Source organism: Arachis hypogaea, chromosome 14, assembly GCF_003086295.3.
Source record: "Arachis hypogaea cultivar Tifrunner chromosome 14, arahy.Tifrunner.gnm2.J5K5, whole genome shotgun sequence".
Lineage (NCBI taxonomy): Eukaryota > Viridiplantae > Streptophyta > Magnoliopsida > Fabales > Fabaceae > Arachis > Arachis hypogaea.
The window spans coordinates 138,948,911-138,970,244 of NC_092049.1; the positions used below are offsets into that span (position 1 = coordinate 138,948,911).

A 21,334-nucleotide genomic window follows, 5' to 3' on the forward strand; every position below is an offset into this window, starting at 1 on the left:
CACAACCCGTTTGAAAAGTTTCAAAAGTAATTTTTTTGAACTTTTAACTTATAAAAAGTAGTAATATTAATGACTGTTGCAATTTCCAAAACCAAATTGTAGCTTTCTTAGAAGCTATTTAGGAATTTATAGAGAAGTTAAAAAAATGACTTCTCTCATAATACTACTACTTTTTATCACATTTCTATAAAATAAACACTTTTAGAACTAAAAATTCAAATACAAAATAATTTATTTATAAGTTACTTTTAATTTAATTATTTATTGTTTAAACTATTTTTCATTTAATTAAGTTATTTATCCAAACTGGGTCATAAATATTTATTATTTAATTTATTTTTCAAAATGAGCTTAATTAAACTGTTTACCCAAATTAGACTTAAGTCTTGGATTAGATATAAATTTAAAAAAGTATTTTCAAAAGTAATTATTCTTAAACTCAGTAACAAAAGATAATCTAAATATATAAATTTGATTAGATGTTGTGTAATGTTAAATCTATTAAAATGAAATTATTAAATGGGTATATAATTTTTAAAAATATTATTTATACACTAAAATTAGTTACTAAAATTAGTCATTAATATATTTGTATATAAATATGTGTGTGGTTGAATTTTTTTTAATGTATATTTATATTTTAATATGTATTTTAGTGACTGATTTTAGTGTATAAATAGTATAATCATATAATATTTTTAGAATACAAAATAAATAAATCTCTATGAACTATGTTAGGGGCCAACAACTTTTGTGATTTGTAGCTATCAAATAACTATCAATAATGATTTTAATGGTGTGAGATTGGTGTAAGATTTCATCTAATAGCTCACTTTTTTTTACTGGTTATATCCTGGCCAGAATTTAATAAAGTTGATGGCGCTAGACTTTTCTAATCTCTATTCTGTGTCAAGTAATTCTTTAACTAAAATTAAATACTCATAGAATTTTCATTTTTGTCATTTTTCTTAATAGTTCAAAAGACTAAGAGCTAGTTTTGCTAAACTTCTTAAATAAGTTCTTTTGAAAAAGGAGCTTAAAATATAAGGACTTTTATTAATATTAACTTTTAAATAAGTTATTTTGTGTTTGGAAAGTTATTATGAAAGTCATTGTTTTAAAGTTGTGCATTAAATAAGAATGATAAAATAGCTTTTGAAAATAGGAGAAGTCACATTTTTTAACTTCTTCAAAAATTCTTAAATAACTTTTTGAAAAGTTTAAAATTTATCTAAAAATTTGTACCAAACACATTAATGTAACTTTCTATAAGTCAAAAATTGAAAAAAAAATAAGTTTTTGGTGTTTCCAAACGGGCCTTGCGAGGACACGGGGTTGTTTTCCCTGCCTTGCGAATTTCCTAGTACTTAAACCTGTAACAGAGGAGCAAGAATTACGCACAACACGTCACTTCCTTCAACATAACAGCGTTTCTGAACCTCTCGGGGAGGTATGGGGTACCCAAGAAACAAAGTAGTAATCAGTGATAAACCACCAATTATTAGCTTTTCCCTCCTACTACTCCTACTGTTTCTGCTTCATTCACTAGTGGTTCCTGCGCAGGGTGCATCATCATACCATCCTGACGATGATTTTGCTGTCAACTGTGGCTCATCAAAAGAAACCACAGTCTACGCTGGTCGGAAATGGGTAGGAGACGTTGACTCCAAACTATTTTCTACCATTGAGCAACCACAAACTAAGCAACCATCTCTCATAACTCATACTCCATATCCTCTTTCAGCTAACTCATTTGCGTTTAGCTCTGCACGCATTTTCCTTTCCAATTTCACATACTCCTTCCCTCTCAAAACTAATGGCCCCAAGTTTCTTCGGCTTCACTTTTATCCAACAAATTATCCCAACTCTGAACCCTACAACACCCTTTTTTCCGTTACAGCGGGCAATTTCACCCTTCTCAAGGATTTCAATGCTTCACGTTGGCTCGCCAATGACGAAATGACCTTTTTCATAGAATACTGTGTCAACGTAGAAACAGGAAAGAGGCTTGACCTCACCTTCATTCCCAGAAAATCTTATTATGCTTTCATCAACGGGATTGAGGTGGTCTCCATGCCTCCCTACCTCTATTACACGGACCCCAGCAAGTCCTCCGGGTTTGAGTTTGTAGGCCATGGCATCAGCATGAAAGTGAAAAAGCTCTGCAAACACTTTACAGAATCAACGTTGGTGAAACACAGATTGCACCAGAGCAAGATACTGGTATGTACAGGTCTTGGGAACCGGATGCCGATTACATAGAGAAGCAGTATCCGTCGAGTATTTCATTCGGCTATCCACCACTGAAATTCAACAGTAATATTACTCGAGATTACACTGCACCTAGCCTTGTTTACTTGAGTGCGCGAAGCTACGGGATGCGCGAGACCAAGAATTATAACGTGACTTGGCGGTTTGAAGTGGATTCACAGTTTACTTACATGGTCAGTTTACATTTTTGTGAGTATGCGCCACAAATCAAACGCTATACCGACAGATCTTTTCAGATATTTATATCAGAGCTTTTGGCTGAGGATTGCGCCGATGTGATTGGCTGGAGTGGTGGTAATCACGTTCCTGTTCGAAGGGATTATGTTTTTCAGCTTCTCTCTGATGACCCAGGGCAAAGTTCTAAGAAAGTCAACATTTCCATCAAGCTTCAACGACTGCCAAATGCCGAGTTAACCAACTACCATGATGTCATATTGAATGGCATCGAGATCTTCAAAATCAGTGATGCTACCAACAATCTCGCAGGACCCAATCCAGAACATGTTCGAACTTCCACACAAGAATCACAGAAGTTGCCACAATCATCCAAACACTCAAAGAAAAAGATAATCACTGTTATCGTTGCTGTTATTGCAGTTTCATGCCTCGTGCTGACATCTGTTATTGGAATCATCATTTTCAGTTGGAGGAGGAGGAGTTTTGATTATAGGGAGGGAACCACAAAAAAGGAAGGTTCATCATCGCTGCCATCACACTTATGCCGCTACTTTACAATCGCAGAGATCAGAGCTGCCACAAACAACTTCGACGATGTGTTCATCATCGGGGTTGGAGGGTTCGGTAACGTTTACAAGGGCTACATCGATGAGGGTGCAACCCCCGTGGCCATCAAGCGTCTCAAACCCGGTTCTCAACAAGGCATCAACGAGTTCCTTAACGAGATTGATATGCTTTCCCAGCTCCGGCACCTTCATTTGGTGTCCCTCATTGGTTACTGCAACGATGGCGTAGAGATGATCCTCGTCTATGACTTCATGCAACGTGGCACTCTCCTTGAGTATCTCTACGGTTCAGATAACAAACCTCTTCTTTGGAAGCAGAGGCTCGAAATCCTATTAGGCACAGCAAGAGGGCTGCATTATCTTCATGCAGGTGCGAAGCACAATATCATCCACCGTGACGTCAAGAGCACAAATATCTTATTGGACGAGAAATGGGTGGCCAAGGTTTCCGACTTTGGATTATCCAAAGTAGGACCCACCGGGACTTCCCAAACCCACGTCAGCACCATGGTTAAGGGTAGCCTTGGGTATTTAGACCCTGAGTACTACAAGCGTCAACGCTTGACTTTAAAATCTGACGTGTACTCTTTCGGTGTAGTCCTTCTTGAGGTATTGTGTGCGAGGCCGCCTTTGATCCGTCACGTGGACAAGCACAAGGCCAGCTTGGTTGACTGGGTAAGAAAACTGAATGATCAGGGTAAGCTCGATCAGACGGTGGATATTTTCTTGAAAGGCTCAATCACGCCAGAGTGTTTGAAATGGTACGGTCAATTGGCGATGAGTTGTTTGCATGATGATGGAAATCAACGGCCATCGATGAATGATGTGGTCGGGGCACTCGAGTTTGCAATGCAGTTGGCCGAAGGCGACAAAGATAATAGTTTTGGTGGGGCCCAACAAAAGGAAAAGGGTGAGGAGAGACCGTTGATACCGCAGTTTACGAGTGATGAAGGGAGTGACGTGCTTTTTACTAGTGATGAATAAGGGACCAAGGATAGTAGGGTCGCTAAGATTTCGGGTAGTAGTGAGGAACGTGCTATGATTTCTGGTTTCGTGTTCTCTGTAATTGGAGATCCAAGAGCAAGATAAAATCTACTACAACTTGTTTCAATAATAATGTGGATTTTTTTTAAATAAATAAAATAAATTTTTTATTTATGAAATTTATAGTATTTTTATCAAAATCAATCGCGCTACGTTACCAACAACATTTCTGCCAACTTCTGCCAACTCTTATTTATAACTGTGTTTAATGAAAGTATTTTTGTGGATGTGTCTAATAAAAATGTATTTTTTATGACTGTGTTTAATAAAAGTGTCTTTATAAATATATTTTCTGGATGTGTCTCTTTATATATGTGTTTAAAATATAATAATTAATTATTATTGACAATAAGTTGACAGATAATATGTTGGTACCCTATACTTTTCCTATTAAAATAGACTGTATCTCTTATTTCATTTACAGTGTAAATAAAATAACATTATGTATATATGGTTTACACTGTAAATAAAATAAGACACAATAGATAAAACGTGTATATCTCGTTTAGATATATACAATGTTATTTTATGAAAATAGATAAGAGCAGCAACTTTTGTATTTTATAACCATCAATTGGTCATCAATAATGTTTTTAATGGTGTGAGATTACATCTAATGGTGGGAGATCACTCACTTTTCTTTTGATGATTAAGTGCGGGCCACAAAACACAAAAGTTGCTACCCCTAGACTTTTTCAATAGATAATTTATAGTGTTTTTATCAAAATGGATTGTATCTCTTATTTCATTTACAGTGTAAATGAAATAACATTATGTATATATTGTTTAAACTGTAAATGAAATAAGACACAATAGATGAAATGTGTATATCTCGTTTAGATATATACAATATTATTTTATTTACACTGTAAATGAGATATAATACGACAAAATTTCAGCAGCTATAAAAGGATGTACAACCATTTGTATTCTCTACAAACATTTCACATCATTTTTTCTTCTGTTTTTCTTCGAAAAATTAAGAAAAATGTCTAATGGTAGTGGATATGCAGTTGTTAGTGTGTATCCTCAATTGTCATATGAGAAACGGTGACATTGGAGTGACATTTGAGTATGATAATTCCATTCTATTGCACACTCGACGTATAAGCTCTTTGTCCAAGCTAAAGAGTCTGATATTGACGAACGTTGGTGTTAGAGGGAGAAAAGAGATTGAAAGAGTTGGGTATAGGTTGCTAGCGCCGATGAAAAATGGAGTTTTTTCGGTTCTGTCTGTTTTGCCTCCATGGCGACGAGCATGTGAGGCTCATGTTTGACATCCATGGTAGAATCATGGCGTAACAAGTGATGGAGCCTTCTGCAGAAGTTGGTGATGTCGGTAGCGGTGGATCTGGCAACTCGAATTTTGTGCAGGATGACCCACCTCTTGCACCACTACCGCTACACGTTACTAATCCAGTGGGAGACATGGACGTAGACGGTGAGTAGTTCGATGAAGAGTATGTTGCCGATAGCAATGATAGTGGTTCTTCTGAAAATGATGATGAGAAGGAGTTTGTACTAGAGACGTCGGTCCACGCAGCCTGCCCCGCACCCAATTCCGGCCTTATCAGCTGTACCCAGGCACTATCATATGTTGTATCTGGACGCGATGAATGAAAAGACTTTATTTTTAACGCGGGAGCAGACGATTACAACTTAGACGGTGGTGTGAAATTTTGGGTTGGTCACAGAATCAAAAGCAGAGATGTGATAGTGCAAGGTTTGAAGAATTACAGCATTCATAGAAGTGCTGAGTACCGAGTTGTAGAGTTGGACCAGTTAGAGTACCAAATCTACTATCGGCAATCTGCAGCAGGATACTGATGATGAGGTCAAGTTTAATTATGGTGTATTTTCTTATTTATCGTTATTATATTTGTTAAAAATGTCAACCATGTATATTTTATTTCGTTAGGGAGGTGTGTAGAGTTGGAGGTACGCACACGTGTTTAGCACCCACCATGTCTTAGGACTATTGACAGTTGGACAACAATCTCATTTGTAATGTCATCCTGCCCCTGATATAGTCCAGTCCATCTATCAGTATCCTTGTTCTCCAATATGCAGTTAGGCAAAACTATCACTTTAAACCCTTGTATAGAAAGGTTTGGATGGCAAAGTAAAAGGCAACTGCTCAGATATATGGTGATTGGGAGGAGTCATACAATAAGGTGTCGAGATTGCTGCAAGCATTACAGAGTTGTTATCTCGGAACAATATGTGATTTTAGCGCCGTCCCGTATTATGATGGGCATCTTATGGTCCGCGATTGCAACCAATTTGATAAGGTATTCTGAGCGTTTTTGCTTGTGTGGAGGCTTTCAAGCATTGTAAGCACTTCATCTCTGTCGATAGCACACATCTGTATGTCAAATATGGTGGTGTGTTGCTTATGGGAGTGGCACATGACGGTAACAGTAATATCCTTCCGGTTGCTTTTGCAATTGTTGAGTCTGAGACTATGGAGTTCTGATTGTTTTTCCTTACTAAGCTGAGACGATATGTGACCCCACAAGATGGCCTGTTGATTATATCTGATAAATCACAGGCGATCAAAATTGCATTGAGAGCCGACGATAATGGTTGACACCCTCCTAGAGCGTTCCATGCTTATTGTGTCAGGCACATGGTTGCGAACTTTGTGTCTCATTTCAAATCTGCAGAAGGCAAGCGATATCTCATAAATGCTGCTTATAGTCCCAGCAAGGCTGGGTACGAGTTGTTCATGGATGCCTTGAGAGGTCTGTCGCGTGAAATGGCGGATTGGACAGGTAAATTCAACAAAAAAATATGGTTACAGCTCTACAGCAGCGATTGCCAGTTTGGGCACATGATAACGAACCTCTCCGAGTGCAGGAATGCAGTACTTAAGGGTATGCGTTATTTGCCGATTTCAGCTATCGTGCAATACATTTACGACAGGTTGAGGCAGTTGTTGGTAAGAAAGGGCAGAGAGGCACAGACACATCTGGCAGCAGGAAATCAATTTTTCTAATGGCTGGTAACTGCTATTGAGAAGAACATGGAGGGAATATCGAGGATGCGTGTTACTCACTGCGACAGAAGGACTTCAGCGTTTGTGGTCGAGGAGTTAGAGCCTTTCGAGGGTCACAAAATTCATTTTGTGTTCGATTGTCGATGGACACGTGTGATTGTGGACTTTTCCAATCACTTCATTTTCCATGTCGTCATGCACTTACCATTCGTGCCGCCGCAAGCATCGAATGGGATCAATATGTTCATCCAGTATACAGACAAGAGACTGTATTCAAAGTATATGAGACGAAGTTTCTGCCGATATTAGATGAAAAGCTATAGCCAGAATGGTACGAAACACGCTTGCATCCTAATCCAAGCATGTGCAGGAAAGTTGCTGACAGATCAATTTCCACTCAATTTTATAATGACATAGATGAGGAAGAACGACAAAAAAAAAACAATGTAGTCTATACAGACAAACCGAACATACTTGAAAAGACAGTCTCAATCAACCCACAAACAAAACTCAGCAATGTCGCTAATTTGTTGGGTGTGTATTTGCGGTTATACTTCTTTTTAGCCTTTCTGCTCTTATGCGTTATTTGAAGATCTGGAATATATATATATATATATATATATATATATATATTAACTTTTTAATATATTAAGAATTTGTGTACAATTATTTTTATGTGAATGTTAGTTAAAAATTGTTAAATAATTTAATATATTAATAATTTAATAATTTTTAACTATCAATTTCATATAAATATCAATTTTATATAAAAATAACTGTACGTGAATTTTTATTTTTCAGTATTTATTCACAATTTTTTTAAAAATTAAAAAATATGAAATAGTGAAACAAATTAGATCAAACTATATTGATTAAATTATATTATTTTTGTCAAAATTAGATCAAACAAATTAATTTGGCCGAAAAATCGGTAAATCAAATCTTAAACTGATTTAAATTAATATTTTTTTTATAGAAAATGACTACAATAATCTTATTATATAAAATGACTAAAATATTCTTATTATATATATTTTTTAATTTTAAAAACTCTAAATTCTAATCCTATAATGATGAGAGAAGAAAAGAGTTAAAATTTAGGATTGTCAATTATATATATAATAAGAATATTTTAGTCTTTTTTATAATAGGGATATTGTAATTATTTTTTATAAAAAATATTAATTTAGATCCGTTCAAGATATAATTTATTGATTTTGTGGTCAAATCAATTTATCTGATCTAATTTTGATAAAATAACATAGTTTAATAAATTATACTTATTGAATTTTAATTACTTAAAAACATCTTTAAAAAAAATATTTTAAGTGTCTTTATCTAAGTGGCATGTTTAGTGAAAGTGATGTTTTGGAGCTTTACGCTTGTTTTTCTAATTTCTACGTTGAATCCTCCTGTGCTCTTATTACCCCCTCAGGTTATTCTAAGTTTTTGTCTCCCTGTAACGAAGTTGTCGTTGTTGTTTGTTAAGATAAACGACGAAACTCCTTCCTGAAACGTTAATTATTGGGCAAAATAATTTTTTTTCTCTAATTCTCATAAATTTAATTTGAAAAGAAAATTTCTAGTTTAACAAGGGAAACAACGATCACGTACTTTCATACATGACTTCATTTTAATAAGTAGGGCCTGTGATTAATAAGCATAACAGTTCATGATCTTCCACGCAGAACTCTGAAATTTATATAAATTTGGTGATATAATATTACTCAACTTCTGTCATGCATCACCTTGGGAGACATATGGTTGGTTATATGTTACACACACTTACACTGACATTTCTTAGAAGAAAAGGTCTGGTGTGAAGTGTGAACGGTGGAAAATGTTCCAAGCTTTGGAATATTGTACATTGAAATAGTCGCATTAAACATACACGGCAATAATAGTAGTACAAACCAGTAACCGTTGATCGTTGGTTGATGATGTCACCTTTACCTTTCTTACGTGTTGTGCTTGTTGTCGTCTTGCCATAAATACAATACGATGATTAAACTTTTCTGCATTTTTGTTGGTGTACTACTCAATAATCATGAACTATTTTTTCAGCCATTTCCATGTTTATAGATCATCAAACATGATATTATTGTTATTCTTATTAGTTCTTCACCAACAACACTATTTCATCAAACCTATATACGCCTATTCTCGTGTAGAAGATTTAGCAATCAACTGTGGCACTGAATCAAACTCTATTGTTCTAGCTAACAAGCGAATTTGGATTGGAGACGCTACCAATTCGAAACACTTTTCTGTCTTAGAATCATCACCACAGAAGAATCAATCTTCAATATCTGTTGCTACTCCTCATCGTGATGATCCTTATGGCACTTCAAGAATCTCTCACTATGAATTCACATATTCAATTCATGGTGTCACTCCTGGTCACAAGTTCATTAAGCTTCACTTCAACCCTGCTTCATACCCCAATTTCCATCCTTCTAAGTCCGTGTTTTCTGTGAAAGCAGGACCTTATACTCTTCTCAGGGACTTCAACGCTTCAGGTGCTGCTCAAGAACACCGAGATCATCATCATCATAGTGATCCAAACAAGATTCTACTTATTGAGTATCAGCACTGCATAAAAGTTGAACCAGGTCAGAATCTAACCTTGACCTTCATCCCAAACACCACTCATAAAGATTCTTATGCCTTTGTTAATGGGATTGAGGTCATGTCTTTGTTCAAGTACCATGATCAATGCAACAAGCAAAAGAAATCGAGGTTCAGATTTTCTGAGGTAGTTCATCATGAAGAGTCATGCATGAATTGTTCACCATCAGCACAACCACCACCATCGCAGACAAAGCCTGCATCAATATCTGGTGGTGTTCTTTACTGTGTCATTGCAGTTTCTGTTTTCATTTCGATGTCTTCTATTTTCCTCTTATGTATCTGGGTTTGGAGAAACTCTAGAATGAAGCACAAGGCCAAGATGGAATTGATCTATGAAGAGACAACAAATTCAAGAAAATCATCAATAACACTGGCCTCAGGGAACTCATGTCGTTGCTTCTCAATCATTGAGATAAGTGCAGCCACCATCAACTTCGATGACATCTTTGTTGTTGGTGTTGGAGGTTTTGGCAAAGTTTACAAAGGCTATATCGATGATGGCACGAAGCCTATCGCCATCAAGCGCTTCATCCCTGAAAATGGTGTGCAAGGTGTTCAAGAGTTCAAGAACGAGGTCGAGATGTTGTCTCAACTTAGCCACCCTCATTTGGTGCCTTTGATTGGTTATTGCAACGACGAAGACGACATGATAATCGTCTATGATTTCATGGCGAATGGGACCCTCCGGGATCATCTGTATGGGACTTGTAATACACCTCTTTCATGGAAGCAAAGACTTAAGATATGCATAGGGGCAGGGCTAGGATTGGAATATCTCCACAGTGGAGCAAAATTCAAGATCATTCATCGTGATGTGAAGACATCAAATATCTTGTTGGATGAGGAATGGGTGGCTAAGGTTTCTGATTTTGGGTTGTCCAAAATTGGACCAAATGGGGAGTCAAAGTTCCATGTTAGCACAGAGGTTAAGGGTAGTCTTGGATATTTAGACCCTGAATACTCAAAGACTAAGAGGTTGACTCATAAATCTGATGTGTATTCTTTTGGTGTGGTGTTGCTTGAGGTGTTGTGTGGTAGGGCACCTTTGCTTAGAAAAGTTGAGGGACCAAAGAGGTGCCTTGTGGAATGGGCAAGGTCCTGCCAAAGTGAGGGACCCCATGCCATTGACCAAATGGTTGATCCGTTTATTAGGGGCAAGATTGTCCAAGAATGTTTGAGCAAGTTTGTTGAGATGGCACTGAATTGTGTTGTTCATGAAGGAAATCAGAGGCCATCAATGGGACAAGTGGTGGAGGGACTTGAACTTGCCTTGCAGCTTCAACTAAAATCAGAAGACTGATGCTTGTGTCATCTTTTGACCACATGTTAATATTTTTTATATATATCAGCAAGAATGTCCCACGGTGACATGCATTTTTGTACCTTATGGTTAATTTATTTATGTGCTTGTAAATAATTATGTTGATGATACTGTTGACTGTTGAGGTTTTTTCACCGAGATCATAGTAGCTAGATGAAAAATTTTCAGATAACTCAGCATAGCAAAACAAGTATTGGTATATGTAACTTTTCTCCAAAGTTGTAGTGTGTGATCCAAATATCCAATTACAGTTGCAAGCAATAATGATTTAAAATGAATTAAATGTAAATTGACAACACTATGCACTAGCCAACAACCATTCTGCTTTCTATGTTGATGAACAAGCTTGTGAAGTTGATCCAGCCTGCAAACAAAGAATCAGAATTAGTTTTACTAGCTCCATATTAATATTTTTCTGTTTCTCATAATAAGTCAAAGAAAAGCTTTACCTGACATGCATGAACATCATCACATCCACACAATAGCTTCCCATTGAGAGTGTCCACTGCTTGAAAAGAACCTCCTCCCTCACTTCTCTGCATAATAACAATATGAGATTATGAGTATTATTCTCATGATGATGATTTGATGATTTAGCTGCCAATACATTTGAAAAACAAAAACCAACCTTGTAGAAATCAACAGCAACAAAATTAGCCCAACGGTTACCAGAATCACCATAACAAGTTCTTAGCATACCAATTAGTGCTCCAGAGTTCTCTTTACATGTGATTAGCTTAATTGGAGTAGTTTGGAAATAGTTTACCAACACCAATGATTTGCTTTTGTCATTAAGAGGAGATGACTCTGCCCTGTTTGGACAGCTTCCATTTTTCATTCCACCATCTCCATCTGCACAATTTAAATCAACATTTGTATATAATTTATACCAAGATACATTGAGTTTTGAATATAATATATTGTTGTTTTCCCTTACATTGATTTTCAACCATGTAATTCCACTGGTATGCAATGCCTTCACTTTGTTCCTTAGACTTGATAGAAGTGAAGACTAGTAATCTTTGGTTTTTGGAAACCATGTCACTAACAAGAGGCCAATCTCCACCATTCTTGGGCATTCTACTTAGGGGGAACCAATACTTCATTAGTCCAGCATCAGTGAAAACCTTTGTCAAACCATTTGGGGTATGAACATAATCTTCCAAGATAATTGTGACAATTTCTGATGGATTTGCTGAAAGAAAAGCTTCAATTTCCTTCAGTGTGTCTATAGCAGGTTCCTGCTAGTTAATTACATATTAGAATCTTGCTGCAGATGTAGTGATTAAGAATGTTAAAAAGTTCTTCGACAAAGTAGGTAGGAAAGCTTAGACCAAATGAAAAAAAAAATGGAATTATTTACATACAAAAGCTGTGAAGTCATAGCAATTGCCTCCAAATGAATGGCATAACCAAACATCCCCTTTAAAATCATATGTATCCAGCATTAGTGCTCTAACTCCATTCTGCAAATTAATCATTATATTGATGAAACAAAATGGAGGGTTATAAACATTGCTTATAACACATATATGGTTGTGAACAATAATATCTCACATTAAGTTGTTGTGTAACATTGTCTTCTTGGTTGGTGACTGTGACACGTGGCACGCCTGTGTGAGATGGCTCCCCTTCGATTGCATATGAATTGTGTGTTGTCAAAAATGCATATTTGTTGAACGGTAGAGAATTGTTCTATGTATCCATACACAAGGAAAAAAAAAAATTAAGTATGGAATAATTACAATTTTCTTGTCTATTTGACTAAAAGCAAATAAAATAAATTGTTTATTAATCTTTCACTAGATTTACTTTCTTTTTTCCTGGTCAGAATATTCAAGAATTTACTGTTTTGTTTCTGTGTTGCTTAGCCGGCCATGAACATAGCTACATAAGACTTTTTCTTAGGCCCAAAAATATTACAAATTAAAAAAATAAAACAAAAACATATGACTTTTTCATAATAACCTTCCAACAAATTGGACTGATCTGATAACGATACACTAACAGATTCAGATGTTTATCATAACTCTTCATTTCTTAATACAAAATTAAAATTGATTAAAAACTCAGCAAAACAAAAATATAAGAGAATGTAGGATAATGTAACATGAGAGAAATGGATGGTATGGTTTGTGTTTTTCTTTTTTCTTTTTATTTTGTCTGTTTTTAATATTTGTAATAGATAAAAATATAATTTCATTATTTTGACTATTTTTTTTGTCACAATTTTAAAAACAAAAAAATTATGAAAATAAAAACACAAATCAAAATAGGGTCTGGATTTCTGGGCACAAGAATAATACCCTAGTGACACAACCACCATGGTTGGCATTGATGCATGCCAACCACCTTGTATATGTTTATCATAAATAAAAGTGTGCCGGTGCTAATTTTTTAATAAAAAAACAATTAAAATGAATCCAGAACAGTGAAGATATAATATAGAATAATAGATAACTTACTATGAGCTTGAATTGATTAGTGATTGATGATCTGACACACCTTGAGCCTGTGAACCCAAATGGACATGAGAAACAATACAGTCCACTTCCACAATCTTTATCAGATGAACACTCATCAAGTAGCTAATAAAATCAATACAAAGCAATAATAATTGAATAAATAACTTAAAGATAGATTTCATAAATTAAAATTAAAGCAGCATATATAGTGAGAGGGATACAAATACAAACCCTGCAAGTTCCATTAGAACAAGCAGCTGAAACATTGTAAAACAATGATGGGAGAATAACCATAAGCAAGCAGAGAAGAGAACCCATATTGTGAAAAATAACAATGATAATATCAATGATGGGGTTTTATTGAGTTGGCTGAGAAAACGAAATTCATGGGATTGTCATGTTTATAAAAATCTTATATAGGAAATTTTATTTGGACATTGGGATATTCTTCCATATACGCCTAATGTTCATTAAAGCCTTGCCACATAGGCCTATTGACATGGCAAAACTTTAAATTATTATTCTTCATCATGGGAATGGTCTTTGAACCTTTGATATTTGGAATGATTCGGATACTAATAAGAGATTATGCGAGGAAGAAATTGTTTTATCAAAATAAATATTATTTTGTAGAAATCTACCGTGTAACATAGGCAGAATTTTGCGTGTTTGTTTGGAATATTATCTGCAGAATAAAACGTAAGGGTGTTGTTTAATGGTGGCAAAATTTGAATGACAAATCACAAAATCTCACGGTTCATCTTCATGGTTAAATAATACATAAATATCTGAAAACGGTTTCCTTGACTCTTATCAATGTATGGTTTAAAAAGTAGGTTATTAGTTATAGTCACTCTTGACTCTTGAGTCTCCACAGGGAAAGAACTGGACTAAAAGGTTTCCTACACTCAATTTTGAAGCTTGCACACCTCAATTGGAATTTGGAACCTAAAGGTATCTATGTGTTAGAAATATAAACATACGTATCTCCTTCTATCAGCTTAAGCTTTTGGAAAAACACAGCACAAATAATGGGTTTGTTTTCCTTGTGGTGTAATCCAAGGCCAAGGGGAACAAAACAACCTTCAAACACCATACAAGAACTTTGTCACCAATTTTCATTTGCTGAGAAACAATCAGCAAAATTGCAACTTCAATGAGTCTTTGATAATTGGACCAGGTGTGTTTGGCAGTACTGTTTACAAAGGTTTTCTGCAGAAAAATGGACAGAAAATTATATTCACCAGCCACCACCATGATTCCGGTCATCGGCCTCCTCTTGCAGTGCTAGTGCTAGCTCCAGTTCAACCTCTACTTCACCTATATTTGGTCTTTCATTTGCTTCTCTGCTCAAGCATCTTTTTGTGACATCTATGAATACTGCCAAACATTCTGGTGCTATCTTTCTCATCAGAATTGGATCAATAATCTCATCAACTGAGAATCTCTCCAACATTTCAGATATATCCACGAATGGATTCATTAAATCAAATGGATCGAGAGAGAAATCTGATGAGCTCTCCAACATGATGATTTTGTCAAAGATGGTGTGCTTGTAAGTAGTGGATACAACTTCTATTAGGACCATACCAAATGAATAAACATCACATTTATCTGTGAAGATTCTGGTTAGGACATGCTCAGGTGCTATGTAACCAGCTGAACCTACAGCAATCAATGGAAGCATTAAGTTATTCATTTGATGAAGTTATTAACAAACAACTTTGATCATAAAGTAAATATAGTTACCCATAACCATGTCAACTTTTACTGGTTTTGGTTTTGAATTCAAAGGTGGCCCCTGCAAGGAAAATCCAAGATGTGAGAGTTTAGGTACCATGTTTTTGTCCAAAAGAATGTTATGAGGTTTCATGTCACAGTGAAAGATGGGGCACTTGGTTCCTGTGTGAAGATAGTGTAGTCCTTTTGCTGCTCCAATGCATATTTCTAACAATTTCTTCCATGACAAATCTTCTATATTCTTGGAACATAGGTAATCATAGAGAGAGCCATTGGACATGTGTTCGTACACAAGAATCTTCTCATCTTTGTGGTTGCAGAATCCTATAAGGGAGACTAAATTTGGATGGTGAAGTTGGAAGTGGAATTCGATTTCCTTCTTGAACTTCCATAGGTCGGTTTCGCGATTCAACCTCTTCAATGCCACTGTGAAATCACTTGCACCATTATGTTTGATACAACATTTGTATACTCTATTATATGCTGATATTTCAGTTAAATGGTTTGCATCAAAGTTGTTGGTTGATTTCCTAAGATCTTCAAGAGAGAACTGTGGGCATAGCTCTTCAATTATTGATGGATACAGCTTCTTAGATGAACTTACATGCTCTGAATGGCAGAAACTCAAATACTTATCAAGCATTATCCCCATTTCTGACTTGCATTTCCATGCATACAAGGGAAATATTTTGTAATAATATGAATGAGGAAAGTCTTCAACCTAGCAAACCTGTTAGTTGTGCAGGTAAAATCTTTCTCTGTGGCAAAAGAAAGCTCGAGTTAGTTGTGCAAGACTTTACATGAGGTAATGCAATGATTAAAGACTTGCACAGAGAAGGAAGGAAATCAGTACATAGATGTGAATATAACAGAAATTAGTTCTTGATACCGAGGATTTCAACATTACATGTAGTTGACAAGGGAGAAAAGTCCAACATGACCAACAACTCAGCTTATGTTCAAAATCATTTTGGTTGGATTCAAGTCCTCAAAATAAACATTATGGAATTTTTTAGTCATATTTATGCAGCAATTCATGTTGAATCAGCTTGATCCCATGTTATACATGATTTACCTTTTACAATCCAAGAGGTGACACACTTATTTGCATCTGCATCTTATCATATCATAAATATCTGAAAAAAAATAAATAAAAGCTTCAATTTTCTCAGCAAAGTTGGGACCAAAAATGCAGAAACAGATGAACTTCCTGTTGACATTATCATGAAGTAAATAAAATAGGATAGAATTTAGCTTCATGGAGAATCTATAAACACCTTGCTATTTTTTCCAGACTCATCTTTCAAGTAACTTATTGAATCATTGTTCATTAAAGTGGCATATAGAATATTATTTTTATGTTGGCTGAATCATCTTGTTTTCTTCATTAATAAAGCATAAGGGAAGGGGATGAAGGAACTAATTCATAAACTCCAAATTGATTATTGGATCAACAATTCAACATAAATGAACTTATGAAATGTATAGCTTCTGAATAGAAAAGAACCTGAAGGTTATTCAGAGACAAAGCTTCATGTAGCTCCTACTTACCTTCATGCTGCAGTCCAAGAATGCAGTGGCTCATCCAAGGTCCCTTACTAGCTTAATTCAGTTGTAAATTTATCATGGTCGGCATTGTCTTTCATATCTTGGCGTTTTCTGTGTACCTAACTTTGACTATTACTCTTTACATTTATTTTTGGTCTTGGAGTTAAAACTTGTTGAAGTTAATAATATATTATGACAAATGTTGTTAGGTTCATAAGAATATGGCCCAAATTATAAAAGGTGTTTGGTGTGTGTGTTTTAATGATGTAATTATGCAGACAGATTGGGAAACAGTTGAGCCAAGAAAGTTGAGGCCCATAACAAAATTGAAAAACCTGCTAGCTTGATATTTCTTTGGAGTAGAAAAGTCCAATAAAAAAACAATCATCATGACCAAAAACAAGTTCTACAATCATTCGAGATAAAGATAACGGACAACACCCAATTCTCAAGAATCCATAGTACCTATGGTAGTGTGTGTGAGTGTGTTGTGTGAGTATGTGAAACATGGGTATAATACTTAGGATTGGAGCTGTCCAATCCGTTTGACCAAAAAAAAAAAAAACACCCAATTCTCCAAAGTTTCAATCTAATATAAGGATTATTGAGCAAGTGAATTGAGGTGGTTTTCTGATAAGTCATTCATACAGACTACAGAGGACAAAGAACAGGAATAGAAAGTTTTTTATACTCAATTTTGAAACATGAACACCTTAGTGGGTGTGTCTACCCAAGATACAGATGGTATATGTCTGCTGTTTGGTTAGTAAAAAACACAATTTTAAAAGACACTAGAAGTAAAAAAAGGTACAAAATCTGTATATGGAACTGAAGTGTAGAACACAAATTTTGAGATACAAACAATATTTTTAACATTTATTTTCCAAATATACCTTCATTTATCTTCTTCCTCCTCCCTTTCCTTTCCTCCCTTCCACTCCCAAAAAACAGAGACCTCTCATCTTCTCTTCCTGTCACTCAGCCCACCGCCGCCTCTCCTCCTCCTTTCCTTCCACCCAAATCACTGCTGTCTCTCCTCCCTTCGTGTCACCAGACCACCACCGCCTTTCTTCCACTCAGGCCACCGCCTCTCCTCCATTTCTTCCATCCAGACCACCGGTACCACTCCCCATCCCTTCCTTCCTCCCTTTCGTCGACGTGTTTCCAGATCCGCGCACCGTTCTCCCTTTCTATCTCTCAATCTGCCTTCGCCTACTCTTCTATTTGCAGATCCGTATTTCCCTGCCTCTCATCTCTGTCACCATCTTCCTTCACTTCTGCTCCTCTTCCCCGCCTTCTGGTTGTCTTTTGTTTTTGTATAATTTAATTTTTTTTTATTTGTTTGAATTTTGGTTAAGTTTTGTTAAAATAATTTTGTATTGATTTTGTTAGATTGAATTTTTTTAATGATATTTGTTAGATTAAATTTGTTATTTAGTTTTAGATTGTTAACGGTGATTGTTTGGTTGAGATGGTGGCTGATTGTTAATGGTGGTGGTTTGGTTGAGATGATGGTTGTGTAGTGGTGGCACTGATAATAGTTTGCAATAAGGACAATATTGAAATTTTAACAAGACTAGGATTTGTGGGTTCCGTCTTGTACTTAGATACCAAAATTAAAAAAATTGTGTTTTGTTGTGTCTATGTCTTTATTGTTTATGTCTCTGTCTATGTTTCAAAGTATACACAAAACAAACGCATCTAAAGGCTTGGTCTCTTATTAGGTAGTTTGTGGTCTCTTCACTCTTAACTCGAGTCTTCACCAAAACACAGCACAAATAATGGGTTTGTTTTGTTTGTGGTGTAATACAAGGCCAAGGGAAACAAAACAACCTTCAACCACCATACAAGAACTTTGTCATCAATTTTCTTTTGCTGAGATACAATCAGCAACATGTAACTTCAATGAGTCTTTGGTAATTGGACAAGATGGAATTGGCACTTTTTACAAAGGTTTTATAGAGACAAGTTCTACCCATGTTGCCATCAAACACTGCAACAAGGATTCTCTTGATCTCGGGTTTAAGCATGAGGCTGTTTTGCTTTGTCAGCTTCACCATCCCAATCTGATTCCTCTAGTTGGATTTTGCATCGAAAGGAACGAGCTCATTCTTGTGTATGAGTACATGTCCAATGGCTCCCTTTATGATCACATTCATGGTAGAAACTTTAATCCACTTTCATGGAAGAGGAGGCTTCAAATTTGCATTGGGGTGGCGCGTTCACTGCACTATCTTCATACAGGAGCCAAATATGTTATCATTCATCGTGATGTTAAGACAAGTAACATTCTTTTGGATAGTAGTATGGAGCCTAAAGTTTCTGGTTTAACATTTTCCAAAAGGGGACCTCTTAGTATCTCAAAGACATTGACAAGGGTGGAGTCCAGGGTGCTGGGAACATGGGGATATGCTGATCCAGAATATGTGGCAACTGGTTTTTTGACCGAAAAATCAGATACATATTCATTTGGAATAGTTTTGTTAGAAGTTTTGAGTGCAAAGCTGGCACTAGACATTCACAAGGAACACTTGGAAAACTGCAATCAATCACTCAAGTCATATGCAGAGGAAATCGTTGATCCTTTTCTTAAGTCAAAGATTGCTCCAGATTGTTTGAAAACATTTTTTGACATCACTGAGAGATGTTTGCTCAAAGAGGGAAGGGAGAGGCCAGACATGGGGGAAGTGGAACTCCAACTTGAACATGCACTAAAATCTCAAGAGGAAGCTGATGCCAAGATTTGATAACTAAAGTTTTCTGATGATAGAATATGATCTAATAATAACTAGGATTTATTTCATGTTGGGTTTCAAATGTACTGAATATGTAATACTAGTTTGTAATTTGATTGCAATTTGTAATTCAATTCATACTAAGTTTATAAATCCATAAAATTCTAAGGTTCAAAAAGTGATTTCATTCCACAAGCAAGCCAAATACATAGAAGACACTCGATTAGTCAAATCACTAATGACTCGTGAGTTGCAAAAGTCAAAAAGGGAAGGAAGAAATTTCTCTTCTCTTTCTGTGGAGCTCTAAGGAAATTAAAGTTGATAGTTGTAGGAGGTTGAATAAATATGTTGGATGAAGTTGCATTTAATGCAACACGATAACTATTTAGGGGATATTGGTATGAACACAATGAATATTTACTTATAGGTTGTTATAGCTGAAGCAGAATCACAAAGTCAACTAATGTGGCTTTTGTTTGACTTTGTAGTCATACAAAGACAAAGACTTGCGTTTTAAGCTAGCAAGCATATCATGCATTCATATATTAGTTCAAGACCAATATTCAATCTTGTTCCAAAACACAGCACAAAAAATGGGTGTTCTTTCAGTTTTGTCTTGTTTCATTAAACCATCTTCTGATTCTTATCCAACACTCATGTCAGCAAAACCACCTTCATCCATTGTAAATGAACTTTGCCATCAGTTTTCTCTTGCAGAGATACAATCAGCAATAGCAAGAAATCCCAACGAGTTTTCGAAACTAGGACAACCCCGTGGATTCAAGAATGTTTTCAAAGGTTATCTGCAGAATAGTAATATCCCAATTGCCATCAAGAGGTGCAGCATTGGATCATTTTCACAGCAGCTGTTCTCAGAGTTCAAGAATGAGATTGTCTTGCTTTGTCAGCTGCACCATCCTAATCTCATGCCTCTAACCGGATTCTGTATCGAAAGAAACGAGTTGATTATCGTGTACGAATACATGTCTAATGGCTCCCTTTTTGATCATCTTCATCATATATACCATGATCCACTTTCATGGAAGAGGAGGCTTCAAATTTGCATAGGTGTGGCTCGTGGACTTCACTATCTTCACACTGGAGCCAAGCATGTTATCATCCACCGCCACATTAAGACAAGTAACATTCTTTTGGATGATAACTGGGAGCCTAAAGTTTCAGGTTTGTCACTGTCCAAAAGGGTTCCTCTTAGTATCTCAAAGTCATTGATTAGAGTGGAGTCAGATGTAAAAGGAACATTTGGATATCTTGATCCAGAATATGTAAGAACCGGAGTGCTTACCGAAAAATCAGATGTATTTTCATTCGGTGTAGTTTTGTTAGAGGTTGTGAGTACAAGAACAATGCAAAAGGAACGTTTGTATAACCAGATTCATTCAATGAAATCATATGCAGAGGAAATTGTTGATCCATTTCTCAAGTCAAAGATTGATTCAGATTGTTGGAGAACTTTTGTTGACATCACTGAGAGATGTTTGGCTGAAGATGGAAGGGAGAGGCCAGACATGGGGGAAGTGGAGTTGGAGCTTGAACATGCACTGCAATTGCAAGAGGAAGCTGATGCCAAGATTATTGGTTCAGAAAATTTTGATAGAATATGATTTTCTTTTTCTGAGTTGCATCCTGCTTTGGCTCTTTCTCCACTTCTTTGGAGTTCTATAAACAGAATAGAAAAAAAGCTAATATTATTTCAATAACTTGGTTGAAAATTAAGTTGATCCCTTCAAAGTCAAATAAGGAGGCTTCTGATTATGATTTGACAAAGACGTATGAACTACCTCATTAGTACAAGAAGATCAAGACTTGGTGTTTCTATG

At 35.9% G+C, this 21,334-nt stretch overlaps 5 protein-coding genes and 1 pseudogene across 6 annotated transcripts; 4 read left to right on the forward strand and 2 right to left on the reverse strand.

Annotated features, from left to right (window-relative positions):
* Nucleotides 1-1,413: 1,413 nt before the first annotated feature.
* On the forward strand, nt 1,414-4,177 carry LOC112744596 (receptor-like protein kinase FERONIA; annotated as a pseudogene).
* Nucleotides 4,178-8,734: 4,557 nt separating this feature from the next.
* On the reverse strand, nt 8,735-14,070 carry LOC112744600 (PI-PLC X domain-containing protein At5g67130). The gene is made up of 8 exons (XM_025794272.3): nt 13,705-14,070; nt 13,474-13,596; nt 12,566-12,703; nt 12,376-12,474; nt 11,946-12,249; nt 11,637-11,860; nt 11,458-11,544; nt 8,735-11,372 (listed from the first exon to the last, which is right to left on the reverse strand). Exons 1-8 carry the CDS (start codon nt 13,789-13,791, stop codon nt 11,337-11,339), a joined length of 1,098 nt encoding a protein of 365 aa, XP_025650057.1. The 5' UTR covers nt 13,792-14,070; the 3' UTR covers nt 8,735-11,336.
* On the forward strand, nt 9,104-11,226 carry LOC112744599 (receptor-like protein kinase FERONIA). Its single transcript, XM_072215211.1, has 2 exons — nt 9,104-9,443; nt 9,540-11,226. The coding sequence occupies exons 1-2, from the start codon at nt 9,104-9,106 to the stop codon at nt 10,985-10,987; spliced, it is 1,788 nt and encodes a 595-aa protein (XP_072071312.1). The 3' UTR covers nt 10,988-11,226.
* A 498-nt stretch (nt 14,071-14,568) lies between the features above and the next one.
* Nucleotides 14,569-16,912, reverse strand: LOC112744601 (receptor-like protein kinase ANXUR2). 2 transcript variants are annotated; one of them, XM_025794275.3, is made up of 4 exons: nt 16,765-16,912; nt 16,289-16,349; nt 15,223-15,971; nt 14,569-15,138 (listed from the first exon to the last, which is right to left on the reverse strand). In XM_025794275.3, exons 3-4 carry the CDS (start codon nt 15,863-15,865, stop codon nt 14,714-14,716), a joined length of 1,068 nt encoding a protein of 355 aa, XP_025650060.1. In that variant the 5' UTR covers nt 15,866-15,971; nt 16,289-16,349; nt 16,765-16,912; the 3' UTR covers nt 14,569-14,713. The 2 variants fall into 2 exon arrangements, with proteins under 2 accessions (XP_025650060.1, XP_025650059.1); XM_025794274.3 differs by having other exon boundaries at nt 16,721-16,912.
* A 1,517-nt stretch (nt 16,913-18,429) lies between these two features.
* Nucleotides 18,430-19,674, forward strand: LOC112744603 (receptor-like protein kinase ANXUR2). Its single transcript, XM_025794277.3, has one exon. It carries the CDS (start codon nt 18,543-18,545, stop codon nt 19,506-19,508), a length of 966 nt encoding a protein of 321 aa, XP_025650062.1. The 5' UTR covers nt 18,430-18,542; the 3' UTR covers nt 19,509-19,674.
* A 415-nt stretch (nt 19,675-20,089) lies between these two features.
* On the forward strand, nt 20,090-21,118 carry LOC140172945 (receptor-like protein kinase FERONIA). The gene has a single exon (XM_072216029.1). It carries the CDS (start codon nt 20,090-20,092, stop codon nt 21,116-21,118), a length of 1,029 nt encoding a protein of 342 aa, XP_072072130.1.
* Nucleotides 21,119-21,334: the final 216 nt, after the last annotated feature.

Bases quoted from the DNA above. Each gene is read 5' to 3' on its own strand.
- LOC112744599 (XM_072215211.1), top strand. From the start codon at position 9,104: ATGAACTATTTTTTCAGCCATTTCCATGTTTATAGATCATCAAACATG. The intron at 9,444-9,539 runs GTGTCACTCCTG...CTGTGAAAGCAG, and splicing joins ATTCACATATTCAATTCATG to GACCTTATACTCTTCTCAGG.
- LOC112744600 (XM_025794272.3), bottom strand. From the start codon at position 13,791: ATGGGTTCTCTTCTCTGCTTGCTTATGGTTATTCTCCCATCATTGTTT. The intron at 12,704-13,473 runs GTAAGTTATCTA...ATGGATACATAG, and splicing joins CTAATCAATTCAAGCTCATA to AACAATTCTCTACCGTTCAA. The intron at 11,545-11,636 runs GTTGGTTTTTGT...GTTATTATGCAG, and splicing joins TTGCTGTTGATTTCTACAAG to AGAAGTGAGGGAGGAGGTTC.
- LOC112744601 (XM_025794275.3), bottom strand. From the start codon at position 15,865: ATGGGGATAATGCTTGATAAGTATTTGAGTTTCTGCCATTCAGAGCAT. The intron at 15,139-15,222 runs GTAACTATATTT...TGATTGCTGTAG, and splicing joins AAAAGTTGACATGGTTATGG to GTTCAGCTGGTTACATAGCA.
- LOC112744603 (XM_025794277.3), top strand. From the start codon at position 18,543: ATGGGTTTGTTTTGTTTGTGGTGTAATACAAGGCCAAGGGAAACAAAA.
- LOC140172945 (XM_072216029.1), top strand. From the start codon at position 20,090: ATGGGTGTTCTTTCAGTTTTGTCTTGTTTCATTAAACCATCTTCTGAT.